The sequence below is a fragment of the Ranitomeya imitator genome, chromosome 2, assembly GCF_032444005.1.
Source record: "Ranitomeya imitator isolate aRanImi1 chromosome 2, aRanImi1.pri, whole genome shotgun sequence".
Lineage (NCBI taxonomy): Eukaryota > Metazoa > Chordata > Amphibia > Anura > Dendrobatidae > Ranitomeya > Ranitomeya imitator.
In genome coordinates, this window is record NC_091283.1 from 543,605,681 (window position 1) to 543,630,850 (window position 25,170).

The following is a 25,170-nucleotide window of genomic DNA, read 5'->3' on the forward strand; positions in this document are numbered from 1 at the left end:
TGAACGTTGCAGAGCACTATATGGCAGAGCTATCTATGGGGCAATAATGAACAGTATGGAGCATTATATATGGCACAGCTTTATATGGAGCATCTTATGGGGCAATAATGAACGGTATAGAGCATCTATTTTTATTTTTGAAATTTACCAGTAGCTGCTGCATTTCCTACCCTAGGCTTATATTCGAGTCAATAAGTTTTCCCAGTTTTTTGTGGCAAAATTGGGGGGGTCGGCTTATACTCGGGTCGGCTTATACTCGAGTATATATGGTATTACGTGGCTGGGCAATATACTACGTGGCTGGGCAATATACTACGTGGCTGGGCAATATACTACGTGGCTGGGCAATATTCTACGTGGCTGGGCAATATACTAGAGGCTGGGCAATATACTACGTGACTGGGCAATATACTACGTGGCTGTGCAATATACTACGTGGACATGCATATTCTAGAATAACTGATGCGTTAGAATCGGGCCACCATCTAGTATATATTTATCCTGAAATTATCCTGTGCATTAGCAGCTATCGGATCACCGCTAACTGCTACTGAGCAGGCGCGACCGGCACCATTTCAAACAAATTTTTTTTCTTTATGACTTTCAGGATAATCTCAAACAAATGAATTATACACACATTACATATGCGATCAGGGACCCCCGCTGGCAACTATCTTCAGAAGGGGATTTATTTATATATATATATATATATATATATATATATATATATTATATATATATATATATATATATATATATATATATATATATATATATATATATATATATATATATATATATATATAGGTCTTCATGTGGTGATCTGCTTGTGTATGGCTTCTGACAGGTTACTGATCTTTGTGACTTGCCCCCTAGTTTACGTAATGAATTATATATATATATATATATATATATATATATATATATATATATATATATATATATACATATATATATATATATATATATATATATATATATATTATTCATTACGTAAGCTAGGGGGCAAGTCACAAAGATCGGTAACCTGTCAGAAGCCATACACATGAATACCCAAGCAGATCACCACATGAAGACCTCCCCACAGGCCGTCCCGGAGCAAGAGCATATCATTAACTCAAAACTGAAAATAAAACCACAAGACGGATTTATTCAACCACAGTATCATTTTAATCAGTATAATGGGGCCAACCTGACATTGTCTGTAGTTTACTGTGCACAATCCTGCTGACAGGTTCCTTTTAAGGGGTTGTCCAGGACTGAGGACTTGCACTAATGTCAGGAGGTCAGATGTATGTAGTCTACAAAGATTAAACAGCTTGAGTTCTGTACACTACAATGTGGCTGTTCCTGTATAAGGCAGATAATGACAACCTCTTTAACCTCTTCCTTCATGAACATTTGTTTTTACAAATGTATTTATAAAGGAGTATAAAGTTGTGCTCAAAAGTTTACATATCCCGGCAGAATTTTTGCTTTCTTCGCCTTTTTTCAGAGAATGAGCGATAACACCAAAACTTTTTCTACACTCATGGTTAGTGTTTGGGTGAAGCCATTTATTGTCAAACTACTGTGTTTTCTGTTTTAAAATTTAATGACAACCCAAACATCCAAATGACCCTGATCAAAAGTTCACATAACATACCCTGGTAATTTTGGCCTGATAACATGCACAGACGTTGACACAAATGGGTTTGAATGGCTACTAGAGGTAACATCCTCACCTGTGACCTGTTTGCTTGTAATCAGTGAGTGTGCATAAAAGCTGAGTCAGTTTCTGGGATCCAGACAGACTCTTGCATCTTTCATTCAGCCAATGACGCTTCTGGATTGTGAGTCTCGGGGAAAGCAAAAGAATTGTCAGCGGATCTACGGGAGAAGGTAGTTGAACTGGATAAAACAGGAAAGGAATACAAAAAGATATCCAAGGAATTGATAATGCCAGTCAGCAGCGTTCAAACTGTGATTAACAAATAGAAAATCAGGGGCTCTGTAAAAAAAAAAAAAAAAAAAAAAAAAAAAAAGGTCAGGTAGACCAACAAAAATGTCGTCCACAACTGCTAGGAAAATTGTTCGGGATGCAAAGAAAAACCCACAAATAGCATCAGCTGAAATACAGGACTCTCTGAAGACTAGCAGTGTGGCTGTTTCAAGATGCACAATAAGGAGGCACTTGAAGAAAAATGGGCTGCATGGTTGAGTGACCAGAAGAAAGCCATTACTGCGCAAATGCCACAAAGTATCTTGCCTACAATACACAAAACAGCACAGACACAAGCCTCAAAACTTCTGGAACAAGGTAATTTTAAGTGATGACATCAGAATTGAACTTTGTGGACAAAACCAAAAATGTTACATTTGGAAAGAGGTCAACAAGGCCTATGCTGAAAAAAAACACCATTCCTACTGTAAAGCACGGAGACAGATTGCTGATGTTTTGGGGATGTGTGAGCTACAAAGGCACAGGAAACTTGGTCAAAGTTGAAGGAAATATGAATGCAGCACGTTATAAGCAAATACTGGAGGCAAGTTTGCACTCATCAGCCCAGAAGCTGCGCTTGGGACGTACCAACATGACAACGATCCAAAACACAAGGCCAAGTCGACCTGTCACTGGCTACAGAAGAACAAGGTGAAGATTCTGGAGTGGCCATCTCAGTCTCCTGACCTCAAGATCATTGAGCCACTCTGGGGAGATCTCAAGCACACAGTTTATGCTAGACAGCCCAGGAATTTACAGGAACTGAAGGCTATTTGCCAAGAAAAGTGGGCAGCTTTACCATCTGAGAAAATAAAGAACCTTATCCACAACTACAACAAAAGACTTCAAGCTGTCATTGATGTTAGAGGGGGCAATACACGGTATTAAGAAATGGGGTACGTGAACTTTTGATCAGGGTCATTAGGATGTTTTGGGTTGTCATTATGATTTAAAAAGAGAAAACACAGTAGTTTGACAATAAATGGTTTCACCCAACCACGAACCATGAGCGGAGAAAAAGTTTTGGTATTATCATTCATATTTTCGGAAAAAAAGGCCAAGAAAGCAAAAATTCTGCCGGGGTATGTAAACTTATGAGCACAACTATATATGGACAGGGCTCGGGAACTGAGCCCGCTCCAAACAAGCAGAGCGTTGTCTGTTTTGTAAAGCTAACAACAGCAGTATGCTTTTCCAAGACTTAAAAAGCCTACTCTTTTTTTGAGCCAGTAGATTGTCAGAAGCTACTCACAACATAATTCTGCAATGTTAGGCTGGTTTCACATTTGCGGTTGTGTCCGCAGCATTTCTGACGCATACATCCGTATGCGTCTTGATTTCCTATCTTTAAGGCTACGTTCACATAGGCTACGTTCACATTAGCGTTTTGCGGGGCTGCGTCGGGCGCAGCCGCGGCGACGCATGCGTCATGCGCCCCTATATTTAACATGGGGGCGCATGGACATGCGTTGTCTTACGTTTTGTGATGCATGCGTCTTTTTTGGAGCAAGCGTCAGGGCGCAGAGGACGCAGCAAGTTGCATTTTTTTGCGTCCAAAATCATGCCAAAAAAGGACGCATGCGTCACAAAATGATGCATTTTGCATGCGTTATTGTTTGCATTGTGCGTTGCGTCGCCGACGCAGCACCGCACAACGCAAATGTGAACGTAGCCTAACATTGTAGGCGCAGGTGCATGCGTTCGCCTGCCTTTGCTTACGCATGTGTATTTTAGCTGTGTGCGGCTGATGCACCAAGTTAGAATTTTTTTGGCGCCAAATTTCCGCCACCATAGGCATGCGGAAGGAGTGCATCAAAACAACGCATTACAGTTTATGGGAACGCATAGGAACGCAAGGAAGTGCGTTTGCTTGCGTTTGCACAAGGGTCTATATACAGAAATCCCATGAGCCACACCCATTGTGTCAATGAAATTGTCCCTAAAAAAAAATTTCACAACAAAAGCATGCGCATTAACAACGCGAACTCATGCAAAAGTTGCGGTTTTTTTATCCGTCATGCGTAAGTTGATGTGGATAAAAAAATGCAGCGTCATCATGCGTTTGAATGTGTTTTGCATGCGGTTGCGTACGAAACGCTGCGGACTCAACTGCAAATGTGAACCTAGCCTTAGTGCTACTTAGGGGACAACCAACAGTTTTCATTATTATAGTGACATAATAAAAACTTTTTTAATTTTAAGGTACAATTCTCTTGACTCATTTAAGAAAACAATTATGAGAAATACAACTTACTTGTTCCTCAGTCTTTAGGTCTCCAAACTCCTCAAGGAAAGTGTTTTCGCAAGGAAACTGATTTGGTTCTAGAAAGTTGAGCAAGCTATACAACTCTTCCACGGAGTTCTGTAGAGGGGTGCCAGTGAGGAGCACCTTGTGTTCCTAGAAGACACACAGGTAGAAGATTTCAGTGCCCCCCTGAAACACAGTCAATTAAAGGGCACCTGTCCCTGATTCATGCTGCCTGTGATATGGGCAGCATGAATCAGGGATTGGCTGCACAACTACAGGTATGTTTTTCTCTTAAATGCTCAGTGATTTCAGTGAAAGTATAGTTTACAGACCTCAGCTCATACCACTCCTGTGATTGACCAGTCGCTCACGTGTATACACAGGAAAGTATCTTTAACCTCTTCACGAGATGTGCCGCACATGTTGTGTCTCTCTCTTTGATGTGGGTTCTGAGCCAACATCTTTCCCAGCACATGTCAGCTGTTTTCAACAGCTGAAATGTGCCCCTGATATCCGCGGGTGGAATTGCGATCCACCCGCGGCTGTTGATCCGTTAAATGCCGCTGTCAATCTCTGACAACGGCAGTTAATGTGATCGCGCCAGAAGCATGTCACTAATCCCGCCCATCAGCGCCTGTGTCACATAACTGTGGGTCGCCGATGGGTTGGCATGACAACCCGGGGACTGCAGCAGACGCCTGTGGTTGTTATTGCCGGATTGCTATGAGCGTCGCCCAGTGGTCAGCGCTCATCGCAAGCGAGCATTTCTGCTACACACAGGCGATCTGATCATCACCTGTATGCAGAAGAGTTAATTGGACAACTGCAGCTTCTAGTCTCCCATGGAGATTATTGAAGCAAGTTAAAAAAAATACATGTTTTAAAAAATATTAAAAAAATAAATAAAAGTTCAGATCACCCATTTGCCCCATTCAAAATAAAACAATTTAAAAAAAAAATAAAAAAAATACACATATTTGGTATTGCCGTATTCAGAGTCACCCGATCTATCAAGATATAAAAATAATTATTCTGATTGGTAAACGGCATAGCGGGTAAAAAAAAAGTCAAACCGCTGGAATTACGTTTTTTTCGTCCTGTAAAACCACAAGCCCTCAAATGTCCATATTGATGGAAAAATAAAAAACTGATGGCTCTGGAAAGAAACGAGCAAGGGCTGCGGCGTGAAGGGATTAATACTGTAGCATATCAAAGAAACCCATTCATGGCAACAATCATGCTCTGATTCATGCTTTTGGTGGATTGGGCAGCATAAATCTACTGACCAGTTACTTTTAAGAAAATAATAATCATACACTACTAAATTTCTTGAAAAAGGCAAATGATATTAGCCCATTTCCACCACAGCTAACTTTTGGCTTTTCCTTAAAGGGAACCTGTCACCCCCAAAATCGAGGGTGAGCTAAGCCCACCGGCATCAGGGGCTTATCTACAGCATTCTGTAATGCTGTAGATAAACCCCCGATGTATTTTAAAAGATGAGAAAAAGAGGTTAGATTATACTCACCTGGGCGGGTGGTCCGATCCGGTGAGCGTCGCGGTCTGGTCCTTGGCCTCCCATCTTCATGGGATGACGTCCTCTCCTGGTCTTCACGCTGCGGCTCCGGCGCAGGCGTACTTTGTCTGCCCTGTTGAGGGCAAAGTACTGCAGTGCGCAGGCGGCGGGAAAGGTCAGAGAAGCCCGGCGCCTGCGCACTGCAGTACTTTGCTCTGCCCTCAACAGGGCAGACAAAGTACGCCTGCGCCGGAGCGTGAAGACCAGAAGAGGACGTAATCTGATAAAGATGGGAGGCGCCAGACAGGGCCGCGACACCCATCGGACCGGACCGGGACCGCCCCTGGGTGAGTATAATCTAACCTCTTTTTCTTATCTTTTAGGATACACCAGGGGCTTATCTACAGCATTCCAGAATGCTGTAGATAAGCCCTTGATGCTGGTGGGCTTAGCTCACCCTCGATTTTGGGGTGAGAAGTTCCCTTTAAGTCTTTTTATTTTTGTAATAATTAAAAAAAAAAAAAATCTGAATTAATTTTTTGGTCCCACTTGAACCTGTGATTGCGGTATTGCTGCATATATTGTCAATCATGGCTTCATATACAGTTCAGTTATAGGCTGGGTTTCACAGGAGAACTAAGATGGTAGTGACAGCCTAGTTGCCAAGGCATTTCATTGGCATGCCATGATCATGTTGCAGAAGGGCTCAAGGACGTCACTGCATTCACAAACCGGCAACCGAACCATTTAAATACTTCTATCAGTGATTTTCAGCAGCATCTAATAAGCTAAATAGCAACAAATTGGAAAAAACAGCATCTAATAGGTATGGAGTGAGCCCACTATGTAAAGCCATATGCATGAACAGGTTAAATATAAGATATATAATCTGGCAAGTAAGTCTTCGGAAACTATAGAGTTCCCATGTTACTCACTAATCCCATGAGCTTGAGTCCTTCAAGAAGTTTGCAGTTTTTGTTTTTAAGCCGATGAGCTTCATCAATAATGACACCACTCCACCTGATCTTCTTCAGTTCTGGACAGTCTGCTAGAATCATCTCAAACGTTGTGATAATCACGTGGAATTTGAAGATCCCTGGGACAGGCACTCCCTTTACGTGACAAATCATTAAATGGTTATTATATAGGGTATCCCAGTGCAGGTGGCACACAATGAATTCTGCAAATATTAGCTGAATAATACAATGTAATGACAGCACAGTTCAAAGAAGCTTTCCGGTCTCAGATGCGACTGCAGACTGTCAAATTGTGACACTGTGTGATGAATTCACTTACACAATTCCCCGGTATTTCCGTTTACGAGTGGATGGTTACAGTGGGTACGGAAAGGATTCATACCCCTTTAAATTTTTCACTCTTTGTTTCATTGCAGCCATTTGGTAAATTAAAAAAACAGGGATTTTTGTGTACTCACCGTAAAATCCTTTTCTCCGAGCCACTCATTGGAGTACACAGGACCATGGGTGCTATGCTGCTGCCACTAGGAGGCTGACACTAAGTAAACACAAAAAGATTAGCTCCTCCTTTGCAATATACACCCACACACAGGCTCCAGCCAAGCCAGTTCTGCGACAAAGCAGTAGGAAATCAAGAACATTATATAAGAGTATACACATGTCAAACTAAAGAACATACTCAAGCCGTCAGGCCAACAGGGTGGGTGCTGTATCCCCCAATGAGTGGCTCGGAGAAAAGGATTTTACGGTGAGTACACAAAAATCCATGTTTCTCTTTCGCCGGACACATGGCCATGGGACGTCCTAAAGCAGTCCCTGGGTGGGTAACTGACAATACAGATCAAGCCCCATGCAGTGGCTGTCTAAAGATGCACTACCACTGCCTTCAATATCCATCTTCCCAGATCCGCATTCTGTGGAAGCCTGAGTGTGAATGTTGTAGTGCAAAGGGGTGCAGACTGGACCAAGTCGCAGCCTTGCAAACCTGTTCCGCTGGCACCTGGTGCCGAATGGCCCAGGAGGCACCCACCGAACGAGTGGAGTGTGCATTAATCCCCGCTGGGATAGGCTTGCCTCTGACACGGTTATTGTGGAGTTAGAAGCTGTGAATCCCTTCCTGTGACCCTCGGGATGAACGAATAAGGCGTCTGTCTTATGGAAGGACATCGTTCGTGAGACGTATCTTTTGAGAGCTTAACAGTGCATTGGTGTTGGGCAAAACTAGGGCAGGACAATGTCCTCGTTAAAGGGAACTGCCTGGCGTCGCAGTCTTGTCCGGGGCCTCCCATCTTCATGCTGCGGCGGGAAAGGTCAGAGAGGCCCGGCGCCTGCGCACTGTAATGTCTATTGTCTGTATAAATCCCCTCTATAATTTGTAAAGCGCTGCGGAATATGTTGGCGCTATATAAATAAAATTATTATTATAACTCTTTGCAGATGTTGTCCCAGGACTCCAGTGCTGCAAGGCTGCAGTGCTAACCAATGCGCCACCATGCTGCCCCAGACTAGCAGATCTGACTAATTGGATCCTAAATAAATCGGAGCATTCTCAGTTAAAAAAACCGAATCTGTCGCCAGATTCCGTCATTTGACAGATCCGATGCCCATAGGCTTCCATTCGAGCAAACGACTTTTTTTTTTCGAAGTACACAAAAAACGTTACTTTGTCCGTCTCTCCGGCCGCCGGATAAACAATTTTCGAATGCTCCGGTGAACGACAGATGAAACGCGAGTCCATCCGTCGCAAATACAAGTTTATGGGGGAAAAAACTGATGCAGCGGCATATTATGGACTAATATTTTTGGTGTACCAATTGTAAGACTCATGCTGGTGTGGTAGATGGAGGCAGGTATATCTCGCCCAGGTGTTTGTCCTATGTGAATTAGGCCACTCAGTATCTTCAGGGTGCTAATGGGTTAATGATTGCAGGAATAAAAGATGACCAGCTGGGTGTTTCCAGTGTCTGCCTGGGGCACACAGATTGCCTGCCTGTGTGAGACAAACGTGAGTGAAGAGCTCTGCTCAAGATCTGTATGATGTTAGCTGGGTGGGAGAAGCCCCCCAGTTGTTGAGATAGCAACGTATTTGTTTAGTTAGTGCCGGACAGGATAGGATTTATTTTTATGTTTTGTTTTTTGTGTTGCTTTCACGTTAATAAATCTGACCTGAGGTCAGCCTGCTCAGAAACCTGCTGTACACCTCAGATTCAATGCACAAACCACGTGTCCTTTGACCCCAGCAAAGGCGATCCCAGAGTGTTTTGTCACATTGTGGTGGAGAATGCGGGCATACCGTGGCACAGGCGACAGCATGGAAGACGTGGTGAAAGCCTTAGTACAGTCCACTGCCGTACAGCAGCAGGCCACTGCCGCACAGCACGAAGCTAATCGCTTGATGGCCGCACAGCTGAAGGAGTTACTGGACATGACGGTTGCAGACCGCCAACTTCTCCAACAGGTGGCGCAGCGCCTGGTGAGCATGCCTGACGCTAACCCGGAAGCAGAGTCCAGAAGGATCCATGTGAGTCGATACTGGCAAAAGCTGACTGCAGAAGATGACGTCGAGGCATACCTGACAACGTTTGAGCGGACGGCATTGAGAGAGAAGTGGCCGAAGGCACGATGGGCCGATTGCCCCGTTTCTCTCCGGCGAGGCCCAAAAAGCTTACCATGATTTGGACCCGGAGGTCGCTCAGGACTTTGAGAAGCTGAAAGCTGAGATCCTGGCCCGGCTGGGTGTGACGACGGCTGTCCGTGCACAGAGGGTACATCAGTGGACATACCAGCAAGATAAACCAGCGCGGTCTCAGATGTTCGACCTGATCTACTTGACAAAGAAATGGCTGCAACCCGAGGTACTGACAATACCCGAAATAATCCAGCGGGTTGTCCTGTACAAGTACCTGAGAGTACTACCCCAGCGCTGAAAAGGTGGGTAAGCCAAGGAAATCCCACGACAGCGGATCAACTTGTGGAGTTGGTCGAGCGTTATTCCGTGGCAGAAGGACTTCCCGACGACACCGCCAAACCCCGGTCTGTGCCTCCTCCTCGTGGAACCGGTAAGACTGTTCCAGGGACCACGGGTGAAGGAAAATCGCTTAAAACTGTGGGGGAGGAGTCCGGGACTGCTCGCACTCCGAGACCAAGAGTATTGGACGGTGGTCTCAGTAGGGGACCTGTTAGGTGTTTCCGCTGCCATGAGAAGGGTCATGTTTCTGCGAACTGTCCTGTTACCGCTGAACCCATGCAGTGCGACGTTATAGACTCTAGAAAACGCATGTCTTTGGTTACACAGCTAGTGAGTGTGAATGCGGGTCAAAATGATACAGTGAAACACCTGTGTGAATTATCTGTTGATGGGAAAAATGTTGTGGCATTACTAGACTCTGGAAGTGTGGTGACTCTGGTGAAAGCTAGTCTAGTGGCACTTCCGTCTGGTCCGTCTGACAAGTTTTCTGTGACGTGTGTGCATGGTGACACCCGCTCGTACTTAACAGCGGTCATATGGATTTCTACTCCCTATGGGTCAGTGCAGCACAAAGTGGGACTCGTTCCCGCATTGTTACATGATGTAATCCTGGGCAGGGATTTTCCCTATTTCTGGCAGTTGTGGGAGAATCAGTTGCTCCTTCACGGTAGCTGTACCCGTGAATCTTCTCCCATGCCATCTGGAGGTCCCGAGTCCCTAGAGGAGACCCCACAGGAAGATGTTGCTGGGGAGGTTAGTGAATCTAACCTTCAGTACCCCTTCTCCGTCATGGCGGGGGAAACAGAGGAAACTGAGGAACTTCAGCGAGAGGCGGAGGCAGACAGCCATCCGGCACCCTGCCTGCCAGATTTGGGAGTCCAGGTGGATGACTTCCACAGCGAGCAAATGAAAGATCCTACCCTGACTCCGGCTAGGAAAAATGTAAAAATGATAGATGGGGTACCCGTAGAACCTGACACTAGGCTAGCGTACCCATATATGGTTCTTGAAAATGATTTGCTCTACCAGGTAGAAAAAAAAGGGGAAGACACAGTGCAACGGTTAGTGGTACCCAAACCTCATCGGCGGAAGGTACTGGATTTGGCCCACGGACATATAATGGGGGGACATCTGGGGGTACAGAAAACCACAAAAAGGATATTGCATTGTTTTGTGTGGCCTGGAATACATTGTGATGTGCGTAACTATTGTGAGTCCTGTCCAGAGTGCCAAATCGCGGCCCCTAAATCTCAGTTCCGTAGCCCTTTGGTACCCCTTCCTATCATCGGGGTCCCTTTTGAGAGAATTGGGATGGATTTGGTTGGGCCCCTTCCCCGATCCGCACGTGGGCACCAACATATCCTCGTCATCGTGGACTATGCCACTCGTTACCCGGAAGCCGTCCCTTTGCGTAACACAGCTACCAAGACGATCGCCAAGGAATTGGTACAAGTGTTTAGTCGGGTGGGAATTCCAAAACAGATACTCACCGACCAGGGGACTCCCTTTATGTCGAGGGTAATGAAGGAGCTCTGCAGGCTCTTACAAATAGACCCGTTGCGTACGTCTGTCTATCACCCTCAAACAGATGGCCTGGTTGAGCGCTTCAACAAAACCTTAAAACAGATGCTCCGGAAGGCGATAGACAAAGATGGGAAGAACTGGGATTACTTGTTACCCTATTTGCTGTTTGCCATTAGGGAAGTTCCCCAGTCTTCCACAGGATTTTCGCCTTTCGAACTGTTGTACGCCCGTCGTCCCCGGGGACTGCTGGACGTCGCAAAAGAAACCTGGGAAGGTCAAGTCACTCCCTTTAAAACGGTGATCGACCATGTAACACAAATGCAGGATCGTATTGCCGCTGTCATGCCCATTGTTAGGGACCATATGTTACAGGCCCAGGGAGCCCAGAGGCAAAGTTACGATAGAGGCGCTAAGGTCCGTACATTTGCACCCGGCGATAGGGTGTTGGTCCTAATCCCTACGGTGGATAGTAAATTCCTGGCGAAATGGCAGGGCCCATTTGAGGTCCGAGAAAGAGTTGGTGAAGTGAACTATAAAGTGTACCAGCCGGGTAAGAGAAAACCGGAACAGATTTCTCATGTGAATCTGATAAAATCCTGGAAAGACCGCTCTGCCCTAACGGTGGATCTGCCATCTGCCCCGTCCGGTTTGTTCACCTACTATACCAGAGGTGCAGGTTGCTGAGACTCTCTCAGAACGACAAAAATCTGAGGTTAAGCAATTTTTGTTACAGAACCGACAGTTTTTCTCCGAAAAACCTGGCCGGACTAAGTTGGTGAAACATGAGATTGTCACAGAGCCTGGCGTCACTGTTCATGTGAAGCCCTACCGGATTCCGGAAGCCCGCCGTGAAGCCGTCTCCCGGGAAGTGATGGCAATGTTGGACTTAGGAGTCATTGAGGAGTCACACAGCGCCTGGTCCAGTCCAATTGTGTTGATACCTAAACCGGATGGCTCCATCCGGTTTTGTAATGACTTTAGGAAACTGAATGCAGTTTCTAAATTTGATGCGTACCCTATGCCCCGGGTCGATGAGTTGATCGACCGGCTTGGTAAAGCCCGATACATTACGACCCTGGATTTAACAAAGGGGTACTGGCAGATTCCTCTGGCCGAGGCGGCCAGAGAGAAGACGGCATTTGCTACACCGGAAGGTCTGTTCCAGTATGTCTATATGCCGTTTGGACTTCACGGAGCTCCCGCAACGTTCCAGAGATTGCTGGATCGAGTCTTGAGGCCTCACAGACAGTACGCTTCTGCCTACCTGGATGACATCGTAATTTACAGGATGGACTGGGAAACTCATCTCCAGAAGGTACAAGCGGTGATTGATGACCTGCGAGATGCAGGTTTAACGGCAAACCCCAAGAAATGCCACATCGGGCTTGAAGAAGCCCGATACTTGGGCTACGTGATTGGCAGAGGAGTGGTTAAACCCCAGATCGACAAAATACAGGCAATTCAGGGCTGGCCACAACCAGTGAACAAGAAACAAGTGCAGGCTTTCCTGGGGATTGCCGGCTATTATCGCCGGTTCATACCCAATTTTGCAGCCATGGCTACTCCCTTGACGGATCTTACCAAGGGGAAGGGTTCCGTCATGGTAAAATGGACCTCAGCTGCTGAAGAGGCCTTCCACAGCCTGAAACGGGCTTTGTGCTCTCAGCCCGTACTAGTGACTCCTGATTTCAGCAGCGAGTTTGTGGTACAAACTGATGCCTCTGATACTGGTGTCGGAGCTGTACTTTCCCAACTGAGGGACGGAGTCGAACACCCGGTCCTCTATCTCAGTCGGAAACTGAATGTACATGAGCAGAGATATGCGGTGGTTGAAAAAGAGTGCCTAGCCATTAAATGGGCTCTCGACTCCCTCAAGTATTACCTGGCTGGTAGGAAGTTTAGGCTGGTCACCGACCATGCCCCTCTCAAGTGGATGCACCTCCACAAGGACCGTAATAGTCGGGTAACCCGGTGGTTCCTTGCCCTGCAGGCTTACTCTTTTACGGTGGAACACCGACCTGGGGTGCAGATGGGGAACGCCGATGCCCTATCCCGAGTGCACTGTTTCAAAAGTGTTCTTGCTCGACCGGAGTGGTCTGAGCAAGGGGGGGGGGATATGTAAGACTCATGCTGGTGTGGTAGATGGAGGCAGGTATATCTCGCCCAGGTGTTTGTCCTATGTGAATTAGGCCACTCAGTATCTTCAGGGTGCTAATGGGTTAATGATTGCAGGAATAAAAGATGACCAGCTGGGTGTTTCCAGTGTCTGCCTGGGGCACACAGATTGCCTGCCTGTGTGAGACAAACGTGAGTGAAGAGCTCTGCTCAAGATCTGTATGATGTTAGCTGGGTGGGAGAAGCCCGCCAGTTGTTGAGATAGCAACGTATTTGTTTAGTTAGTGCCGGACAGGCTAGGATTTATTTTTATGTTTTGTTTTTTGTGTTGCTTTCACGTTAATAAATCTGACCTGAGGTCAGCCTGCTCAGAAACCTGCTGTACGCCTCAGATTCAATGCACAAACCACGTGTCCTTTGACCCCAGCAAAGGCGATCCCAGAGTGTTTTGTCACACAATGTTAATGTTTTTATTTTTCATATTTTTGTACATTTTTCCCTTTTTTCACTCGTATTTTGTTTTTATATTTATTTTTATATAGATGTATGTTCACTTTGATTATGTATATATTATATGTATTTTATGCACTATGTCATATTTTATTTCACATATTATATTTCGGTACCATTTGGATCAATTATACAACCATTGGCAAAAATTATGGAACCACCGGCCTTGGAGGATGTCCATTCAGTTGTTTAATTTTGTAGAAAAAAAGCAGATCACAGACATAGCACAAAACTAAAGTAATTTCAAATGCCAACTTTCTGGCTTTAAGAAACACTAAAAGAAAATCAAGAACAAAAAATGTGGTAGTCAGTAATGGTTACTTTTTTTAACCAAGCATAGGGAAAAAATTATGGAATCACTCAATTCTGAGGAAAAAAATTATGGAATCATGAAAAAAAAAAAAAAAAAAAAAACACTCCAAAACATCACTAGTATTTTGTTGCTCTGCTTGTGGTAGGACCCAGGATTCAATGACCAAGTCGTTAAACACAGGGCCCCTGAGTTCTGGTGGTAAATCGGGCCCTGGGAGAGCAAATCTGGTCGATCTGGAAGTCGACGACGAGCTGCACCAATTCCGCGTACCACACTGATGCGGCCAGTCCGGAGCAACTAGGATCACTGGAACCCTTTCTGCCTTGATCTTCCTGATGACTAACAGAAGTGGAGGAAACACATACGGAAGATGAAATTGACGCCACGGAAGGACCAGTGTATCCGCCCCAAATGGCCTCTGGATCTCGAGACCGAGCTATGAACTCGGGAACCTTGGCGTTTAGTCTTAATACCATCAAATCCCCGTCCGCAGTCCCCCAGTGATAACAGATCTGTTGGAAGACCTCCGGATGAAGTGACCACTCCCCCCGAGGCAAGACCCTGACGGCTGAGGAAGTCTGCCGCTCAGTTTTCAACACCTGGGATGTGAACTGCTAAGATGACTGAGTGGGTCATCTCGGCCCAGTGGAGAATGAGTACCACCTCGTGCATTTCCACCCTGCTGCGGGTGCCTCCCCTGATGGTTGATATACGCCATGTCTGATTGTATTCGGATGGGGCGACCTGCCAGGAGGTGATGGAATCCCGCAGGGCTAACCGAATAGCCCGGATTTCCAGGACGTTGATCGGAAGAAGCGACTCCCGAGGCGACCAGCACCTCTGAGCATTGCAAAGGCGAAAGACGGCCCCCCCCCCAGTCAAGAAGACTGGCGTCGGTGGTGACCACCAGCCATTGAACCAGGAGAAAAGATTTCCCCTGGGTTAGGAAAGACCACAACGGCTACCACCTGAGCGCCCTCTTGACCCACGGAGACAAGCGCCATAGACGATCGAGAGAAAACGGGTTCCTGTCCCAGGCCAATAAAAGCGCGAGTTGTAGAAGATGGAGGTGTAGCTGGGCAAAGGGAACAGCTTCCATTGCTGCCACCATCTTGTCCAGGACCCCCATGCCGAATCTGATAGAGAGAGGAAACGGGCTCCCTGTTGAAGAGCAAATACCTTGTCTTGAGGGAGAATCACCAACCCTTGGGAAGTGCCCAGGGTCATTCCTAAAAAGGATATCTGCTGAGCTGAGACAGGAGAAGATTTGTTTTAAGTTTATCAGCCAGCCCAGGCGAGAAAGTGTATCCAAAGTGATACGGACGCTCTCCACGCAGGATTGGAAAGACGGGCCCTTAATTAGGAGATCGTCTAAGTAAGGCAGAACGACCATGCCCCGAGAGTGCAGAATGTACATGATGGCCGCCATGACCTTTGTGAACACTCTGGGAGCGGTGAATAAGCCCAGGGGCAAGGCTGCAAACTGGAAATGTTCCTCGCGGACGGAGAAAAACAGGAACCTTAGGTGCGGAGGGAAAAAAAATAAATCGGGATATAAAAGGTAAGCATCCCGGATGTCGATGGATGCTAGGAACTCCCCCTTCTCCATCGAAGTGATGACCGAATGGAGGGACTCCATCCTGAAGTGCCAGACTTTGATGAACTTGTTTAGGAGGTTCAGATCCAGAAAGTGCAGCACCATTCCGTTCTTTTTCGGAACCATGAATAAGTTCGAGTGGAACCCTTTGAACCTCTTGTTTTCTGGGACCGGAATAATGACCCCGTCTTGACGTAGCGAATGGATGGCTCAATGGAAAGCCTGGGCCTCTGTTTCGGTGGGGCGAGAGGGGAAGAACAATCCCATAGGGCAGGAAGAAAACTATCTTGTATCCGGAAGACACCAGGTCCTTGACCCATTTGTCCTCGACGACGGAGAGACAGATATGACTAAACAGGAGTAGACGACCGCCTATTCTGCTGGTGTCGACTGGATAAAGCAGCGAGTCTTTGGACCAAAAATTTATGGGACATAGACCCCTTAGATCTAAATTGCTTAGTTCGGCTCTTCCATGACTGGTTGGTTTTATACGAAACCTGGGGACCCCTGTCCCCCCTCCCATCCCCCCCTCCCCGAGGGAAAAGCCCCGATCCGGAAAAGGAGTTCACATTGGACCAACAGGGATTGCTGCGAAAGGACAGGAGTCAGGTCTGTAGCGGACGATGAAAAGGTCAAGTACACAGACTCCGATACAGATACCATAATCACTAAATAATCCTGGTGAATCCACCCAGGATTTGGGATAACACCCTGTGGCACTTCCTAGTATGTAATAACCATAGAAATTGAAGCATACCATCAACAAGATATAACATCCAGAGCTATTTGAATATAAGGTATCGGTGCACCCAGTAGACAGTGTTACACCATGGAAATAGAACTAGGGCATAAGTAGCAAGGTAAGTCACTATGCACAACCACTATATCATACTAAAGTGCCAGTGCAAAATCAATATAGGGATGGTAACATTGTGCTACTATTGCAAAGGTTAAGAGGGAACTATCTCTATAGTCCAGTGACCCCTCAGTCTAGCAGATGTAAAAGGGACAAAAAGTTCCATCAAATGTCCTTACCAATATTTCCATCCATTAGTGTAAACACGCGCCCCTACGCGCGTTTCGCCCACAGCTTCCTCGGGGGCCCTGGACTATAGAGACTGTGTACTGGGTGCACCGATACCTTATATTCAAATAGCTCTGGATGTTATATCTTGTTGATAATACTTTTGGATTACTGTTTTATAGATTCTATTGTTAATAAAATTACATATTTTTAATATAAAAATTTGTGAGTTGGTATGCTTAAATTTCTATGGTGATGATGATGAAAAGGTCGCCTAGTCTTCTGTGGGGGGGAGGAACTTATTTTTCCTCCTGTGGAGTCCGAGATAAGCTGATACAGCTTCTCTCCGAATAAGCGACTGCTCTGGTAAGGCAGAGACGTTAGATACTTTTTGAACGCAGCGTACACTCACCATTCCCTGAGACTCAGTGACCTTCTGATGGTGATGGCGTTTGATGCTGCAAGTGCAGCACAGTTAGCCATGTCCAGTGAACGTGCATCAAATAATCCCCAACAAGGAAATCTGATTGGCCAGGTCTGCTGCCTCCGGGGGAAGATCACTATCCTGAATGGTTCTGGTCAGGGTATCTGCCCAAGAGACCATAGCTTTAGCCACCCACGCCACTGCAAAGGAGGGAGAGAGTGCCGAGCCCGAGGTTTCGAAAACAGAACAGGCAAGATTCTCTGACGGTCCATGGGGTCTTTAATCAAGGACCCGTCTGGTAAGGATAAGAGGGTTTTGGTGGCCAGGCGGGAGATAGGCGGATCAACTGGAGGGGATTCGGCCCATTCCTTCTGCAGATCCGGGTAAAAAGGGTATCTTGCCCCAAGAGGCTTCTGACCTGCGAAGCGTTTGTCCGGTCACTCCCTATGCCGCCTAACTATGTCCCGAAACTCGGGGTGGTTAGATAAGACCCTATGAGGGCGTTTGGTCCTCTTAAAGAACATCGCGTCATCCGGGACAGAATTGGAGTCCTCGTCAGCCTTCAAAGTCTGGTTCACGGTCCCAATGAGACTGTCCACTGTCGCCTTATAATCCGCAGAGTCTAGATCAAGAGGTATGTCGGAATCGGATTCAGAGTCCTGGTCACTGCAAGCCCCGGGGTGAAGGGGAGCAGGACACGGAGTCCACGGATACAAAGGCACGAGAATGCCCGGGAGATGAGCTATGGGTCCGTTTCCTAGATGCCTGTGGGGTTTTCGAAAGAGCGACACATGCTTGCTGACCGTTCCCGTGAGGTAGAGGAGCCTTCCGAGATAGGCAGACCAATGCCCTGACCCGTGGAGGGATCTTGGAAAGACTCAATTGCATTAACTAGAGAGGCCAAGGACTGCGACAGTGGCAAAGCCCTCTCATGGGGACTAGGTACACTGGGTTCGGTAGTGGCAGAGGGCTGCTGAATGCATTTGTGATCACAGGCCTTGCAGAGTGGCGTACTCTGTCCCCGTGGCAGTGAAGTCTGGCAAGTGGTACATGAGGTGAAAAACACTGTATGTGTCTTGTTATCCTTCTTGGATGCCTTAGAAAGTGACATGATGTACCCCAGTATGTCCCTGCTTTTGCCTATATGCTCCAATAGGGAGTGCCATGGCTTGTAAGTGATTACTGAAGAGAAGTGGCCAATGTGTGTGCCGCAGCTCAGAGTTCTTACCCAGTCATGTGGCCCAACGGTCCTCCCAGTGCACTGTGCCCCTCTGAAATACGATGAGCCTGCCAGCCATGTACTAGTGTGTAGAAAGCCGGCCGGGTGGAGAAAAATGGCCGATGGGAGTTGCAGAGGGGGCGTGAGAAGCGCCAAGAGAAGTCTTGCAGTGAGAAAAAGCGCCAAGATGAGAGCGGAGCCACTGTTGGAAATGTCATCAAGAGGGCGGAGTTCCCGGCCTGCGGCCGAGGATAGGCCCGAGCCAGGGACTACATTTTCGCCACCAGCCGGAGCGTCCCGGGCAGGGAAAGGGGACGCCATGGGGAATAACGCTCCAAGCGCGCCTGCGGGAGCCCTCCGTCCAGGGTTACTGACCCTTCGATGGCCCAGACGCACACCCAGCTCCTCTTACCAGCGGTGTTCATCCCGGCATGGAGCCACCACAGGAGAAAATTAAGCGCAGGACCCGGGCTGTTTCTGCTTCCGGGTCAGCTGCTGTAGCGTGAACGGTGCAGGGGACCCTCCATCCACCACTCCTTAGTCAGAAAGGAGAGGTATATCAGCGGCGTTGGAGTGGGGGCTGCACGGACGCCATAGGTGCCTCTGGACATCCAAGCGGTTCACTCCCCCAGGATGGGACAGAGCTGTTGATCCGGCACATAACGGAGGTGGTTAAGCCTAAATGCAGAGGGGGGTACGTGGAGGCAACACTCCATGTTCCCATCTGTTGTTGGTGAGGGGAAAGCGGTGCCCTGTAGGGAACAGTCTCCCCTAAAAATACCTCAGGCATACTGGAAGCAGACGATGCCGGAGGGGATTCGTGTAGGCAACACTCTGCGTTCCCCCCTGTTGTAGGTTTGGGGATAGCGGCACCTTTAAGGGATTCGTTGCCCCTTGGAATCCGTTGAAAAAAGTTAAGAATAAAAAATAAAAATGAAAAGCTAAAGATGTGGTCTGAAAATAAGACACATGTGCCTCCTACTGACACTAAAGGTACCGTCACACTTAGCGACGCTGCAGCGATACCGACAACGATCCGGATCGCTGCAGCGTCGCTGTTTGGTCGCTGGAGAGCTGTCACACAGACAGCTCTCCAGCGACCAACGATCCCGAGGTCCCCGGTAACCAGGGTAAACATCGGGTAACTAAGCGCAGGGCCGCGCTTAGTAACCCGCTGTTTACCCTGGTTACCAGCGTAAAAAAACAAACAGTACATACTTACATTCAGCTGTCTGTCCCTTGCCGTCTGGTTCCTGCACTGACTGCTGGCCGTAAAGTGAAAGTGAAAGCACAGCACAGCGGTGAGTCACACAGCGGTGACTCACCGCTGTGGCTGTGCTCTGCTTTCACTTTACGGCCAGCAGTCAGTGCAGGAACCAGACGGCAAGGGACAGACAGCTGAATGTAAGTATGTACTGTTTGTTTTTTTACGCTGGTAACCAGGGTAAACAGCGGGTTACTAAGCGCGGCCCTGCGCTTAGTTACCCGATGTTTACCCTGGTTACCAGTGAAGACATCGCTGAATCGGTGTCACACACGCCGATTCAGCGATGTCTGCGGGGAGTCCAGCGACGAAATAAAGTTCTGGACTTTCTTCCCCGACCAGCGATCTCCCAGCAGGGGCCTGATCGCTGCTGCCTGTCACACTGGACGATATCGCTAGCGAGGACGCTGCAACGTCACGGATCGCTAGCGATATCGTCTAGTGTGACAGTACCTTAAGCTAAAAAAGGCTTGGCTGGAGCCTGTGTGTGGGTGTATACTGAAGAGAGGGAGCTAATCTTTTTGTGTTTACTTAGTGTCAGACTCCTAGTGGCAGTAGCATAACAACCATGGTCCTGTGTCCCCCAATGAGGCAAAGGAGAAAGATCATTTTTTTTCTCATTAATGTACACTCTGCACCCCATCTTGACTGAAAAAAAACAAAACAGAAAGGTAGTAATTTTTGCAAATTTATTAAAAAATAAAAACTGAAATATCACATGGTCAAGTATTCAGACCCTTTGCTCAGTATTGAGTAGAAGCACCCTTTTGAGCTAGTACAGCTAAGAGTCTTCTTGGTAATGATGCAACAAGTTTATCACATCTGGATTTGGGGATCCTATGCCATTCTTCCTTGCAGATCCTCTCCAGTTCCATCAGTTTGGATGGTGAACGTTGGTGGCAGCCATTTTCAGGTCTCTCCAGAGATGCTCAATTGGGTTTACGGCAGGGCCAGTCAAGAATGGTCACAGAGTTGTTCTGAAGCCACTCCTTTGTTATTTTAGCTGTGTGCTTAGGGTCATTGTCTTGTTGGAAGGTGAACCTTCAGCCAAGTCTGAGGTCCAGAGCATTCTGGAAAAGGTTTTCATCCAGGATATCTCTGCACTTGGCCGCATTCATCTTTCCTTCAATGACAACCAGTAGTCCTGTCCCTGCAGCTGAAAAACACTCCCATAGCATGATGCTGCCACTATGTTTCACTGTTGGGATTGTATTGGCAGGTGATGAGCAGTGCCTGGTTTTCTCCACACATACCGCTTAGAATTATCACCAAAAAGGTCTATAGTCGTCTCATCAGACCACAGAATCTTATTTCTCATAGTCTGGGAGTCCTTCATGTGTTTTTTTTAGCAAAGTCTATGCAGGCTTTAATATGTCTTGTACTGATGAGAGGCTTCCGTCGGACCACTCTGCCATAAAGGCCCGACTTGTGGCGGGCTGCAGTGATAGCTGACTATGTGAAACTTACTCCCATCTCCCTACTGCATCTGTGGAGCTCAGCCACAGTGATCTTGGGGTTCTTCTTTACCTCTCTCACCAGTTTGGCTGGACGGTCAGGATTAGGAAGACTTCTGGTGGTCCCAAACTTCTTCCATTTAAGGATTATGGAGGCCACTGTGCCCTTGGAACCTTGAGTACTACAGAAATTCTGTTGCAACCATGGCCAGATCTGTGCCTTGCCACAACTTGCCTTGCCTTGGCCAGTTCTTTTGACCTCATGATTCTCACTTGGTCTGACATGCACTGTCTGCTGTGAGGTCTTATATAGACAGGTGTATGCCTTTCAAATCAAGTTCTATCAGTTTAATTAAACACAGCTAGACTCCAATGAAGGAGTAAAACCACCTCAAGGAGGATCACAAGGAAATGGACAGCATGTGACTTAAATATGAGTGTATGAGCAAAGAGTCTGGATACTTATGACCATGTGATAGTGATATTTCAGTTTTTCTTTTTTATTAAATTTGCAAAAGTTTGTACATTTCTGTTTTTTTTCAGTTAAGATGGGGTGCAGAGTGTACATTAATGTGAAAAAAAACTGTTTTGAATTTATCAAATGGCTGCAATGAAACAAAAGTGAAAAATTTAAAGGGGTCTGAATACTTTCCGTACCAACTGTATGTGACCGCATGTATGCGATTTACATACTTGAGCTGAGGACCCACACCGACTAGTCACACCTAGCTTCTTTCCATAGAAGAAAACTGAGTGGAGCCAGATGAAACTAGTTGGCACATGACAACAAGTATACAAATTGCTTGAACACTGTTCTCTTGCACAGAGAATACAGAGATAAATTGGGACACTGTCACAATTAAGACTACAATCACATAGAATGACAGCAAATTTTTTTTTTGCCAAAACCGGAAAACTTGTTTAATGTCACATTTACCTACTGTGGCAGGCTCACCTGAACATCCCTGTAGGACATTTCATACTGGTGGATCATCTGCCGACTAATCTGGCTCCCATGGTACACAACAGTATTCATCTCTGTCCATGTGCGAAACTCTCGCTCCCAGTTTGTGATTGTAGAAAGTGGAGCTATAATGAGAAAAGGTCCACGGATGCCCATAAAGAAAATCTCAGACAGAAAGGTGATAGACTGGATCGTTTTTCCGAGGCCCATCTCATCAGCGAGAATACAGTTCTTCCTACAAATTTAGCATAAAGCCACACATGAGAAAATTGGATAACTCAGAAATAGATGGATGGATGGATGGATGGATGCATAGAATCTCACCTGTTGTACCAATTGAAGAGTAGCCAATTCATGCCCTCCAGCTGGTACTCTCTTAGCTGGTTATTATTTTTGTACGTACGGGAACACTCCAGCTTCTGCCAGCTGTCAGAAGACGGACGCTCCTATATTAAAATACAAAACAAAAAACACTATCAAATATCTACAAAATCTCCACCTCCCACAGCAAATCAAATCATTGTTTGTGCAGCGGGTTACTATGAAGAGCCAAACTACTCACAATTCAAATAATCTCATCAAATGATTGTTGAGTGTTAAAGACAGAGTTGTATTTCATAAATCAAAAGTACATGTGAAAATAAGCAACTCAGATTAGAGTAATCTTCTTTGTCCTCCTGGATTAAGCGTTCCATTTCAATTAATTGATGAAAGGTGTCAAATTGGTTTTCAGTGACTACAGATTTCCTCATTACCGAGATAGGAGATGGCAAAGCCCATAAAAGCCTATGGATGAGGAGCAAGTATTGGACAGAGACCAACATCATACTGCAAATTCTCCTAAAACAACAGTTACACTTTGAGTGTAAGTGGAAAGTATGGAATGTAACACAAACAAAGCCTCAGTGTGTTATTTGCAAAAACAGGATTTTTGGTTGCTTACCGTAAAATCTGTTTCTCGGAGCCTTCATTGGGGGACACAGGAACCATGTGGTGTATGCTGCTGCCACTAGGAGGCTGACACTATGCACAAAAAAAGTTAGCTCCTCCACTGCAGTGTACACCCCACCGACTGGCATTATACACTTCAGTTAGTGAGAAAGCAGTAGGAGAAAAACAATAAGGTTGAAAACATAACCACAAAACATGAGAACTCTGAACGTGAGAACAGTCATAGAACAACAAAAACTGAATAACATGGGAGGGTGCTGTGTCCCCCAATGAAGGCTCCGAGAAACAGATTTTACGGTAAGCAACCAAAAATCCTGTTTTCTCTATTGCCTCTCATTGGGGGACACAGGAACCATGGGACGTCCCAAAGCAGTCCCTGAGGTGGGAAAAACAGACTTCCATCAGGTCAGAAAACTTGCCACTGCCACCTGCAAGATCCTTCTGCTTAGGCTGGCATCCGCAGACCTTGTAAAATTTGGCGAACATGTGGATGGAAGACCAGGATGCCGCTTTGCAAAGCTGTAGGGCGGAAGCCCTGTGGTGTACCGCCCAGGAAGCACAGACTGCCTGGGTAAAGTGAGCCTTTATCCCAGGAGGGGGTACTCTGTTCTTAAACCGGTAAGCTTCCAAAATTGCCGTTCTGATCCAGCGAGCAATAGTCGCCTTAAAAGCCAGCAGGCCTCTACGCGTGCCATCAGGAATGACGAAAAGAGAATCAGTCTTCCAGAAAGCGGCCATTCTAGCCAGGTAGATCTTCACTGCCCTGACGAGGTCCAGCTTGTTCAACGATCACTCCAGAGGATGAGTCGGAGCTGGACAAAAGGAAGGTAGAACAAAGTCCTCGTTGAGGTGGAAGGTGGAAACCACCTTAGGAAGGAAGGAAGGCGGAGGCCCGAGGGCCACCTTGTCCTGGTGGATGACCAAGAAAGGAGGTCGGCAAGAAAGGGCCGCCAACTCGGAAACGTGGCGGATAGAAGTGATGGCCACAAGAAAGGCCACCTACCAAGATAGAACAGACAGGGAAACCTCCCTGAGAGGCTCGAAGGGGGAACCCCTCAGAGCTTCCAGCACAAGATTTAAATCCCATGAATTCACAGAGGCCCTGTACAGAGGGACAGCATGGGCTACTCCTTAAAGGAAGGTCTTAACCTGTGGCTGAGAGGATAACGTCTTCTGAAAAAGGATAGAGAGTGCAGAGACCTGGCCCTTTAGGGAACTAAGAGCAAAGTCCGAATCCAGACCTGCCTGAAGGAAGGCCAAGCTGGAAGTGCAGGGAAAAGGACATAGGCGAAAAGCGGTTGGACTCGCACCAACAGAACTAAGCCTTCCAGGTACGATAGTAGATCCTGGAAGACGCAGGCTTCCTAGCCTGGGTCATGGTGTGAATCACCCAATCCGGAAGGCCAGACGCTCTTAGAACTGCGGTCTCAACAGCCATGCCGTTAAACTGAGCGACCGAAAATTCGGGTGGCAGAACGGACCCTGAGACAGCAGATCGGGCCTGTCTGGAAGGCGCCAGTGGGCGTCCGTGAGAAGATTGACTATCTCTGCAAACCAAGTTCTCCTGGGCCAATCCGGGGCGATCAAAATGACCGGCACCCCTCCGCCTTGATCCCTTTCAACAGCTTGGGAAGCAAGGGAAGAGTTGGGAACAGATAGGGGAGCATGAACTGCGACAAGAGAATGGCCAGAGCGTCGACGCCCACTGCGAGACCTGGAGAAGAACCGAGGAACCTCCCTGTGTTCATTCGGGACGCCGTGAGGTCCATGTCCGGAGTCCCCCATCGAAGAGAAAGCTGATGGAAGACCTCCTGATGCAAGGACCATTCCCCTGCCGCGAGGCCCTCGCAGATGAGGAAGTCAGCGGCTCAATTGCCAACGCCGGGGATAAGCACCGCGGATATCACCGGAACCGTTGCCTCTGCCCAGAGGAGGATCTTGCATACCTCGGCCAAGGAACTCCGAGTCACCCCCTGATGGTTGACATATGCCACCTCCGTGGCGTTGTCCGCCTGGATTTGGATAGGTAGACCCCTGAGAATCCTTTCCCAGAGACGAAGGGAGAGAAAGATGGCCCGAATCTCGAGCACGTTGATCGGCAAAGAAGACTCCTGCGCCGAC

General features: G+C 47.0%; 1 protein-coding gene across 3 annotated transcripts in view; it reads right to left on the reverse strand.

The window, feature by feature from the left end:
- The window catches only part of CHD6 (chromodomain helicase DNA binding protein 6), a 252,579-nt gene that overhangs the window by 109,097 nt on the left and 118,312 nt on the right, over window positions 1–25,170 (reverse strand). For all 3 annotated transcript variants that reach the window (XM_069751935.1, XM_069751934.1, XM_069751936.1), the window contains exons 11-14: window positions 22,423–22,544; window positions 22,090–22,333; window positions 6,681–6,857; window positions 4,236–4,379 (exon numbers count right to left, since the gene is read on the reverse strand). In XM_069751935.1, the coding sequence (XP_069608036.1) occupies window positions 4,236–4,379; window positions 6,681–6,857; window positions 22,090–22,333; window positions 22,423–22,544 (687 nt within the window). The remainder of the gene's footprint in view (window positions 1–4,235; window positions 4,380–6,680; window positions 6,858–22,089; window positions 22,334–22,422; window positions 22,545–25,170) is intronic.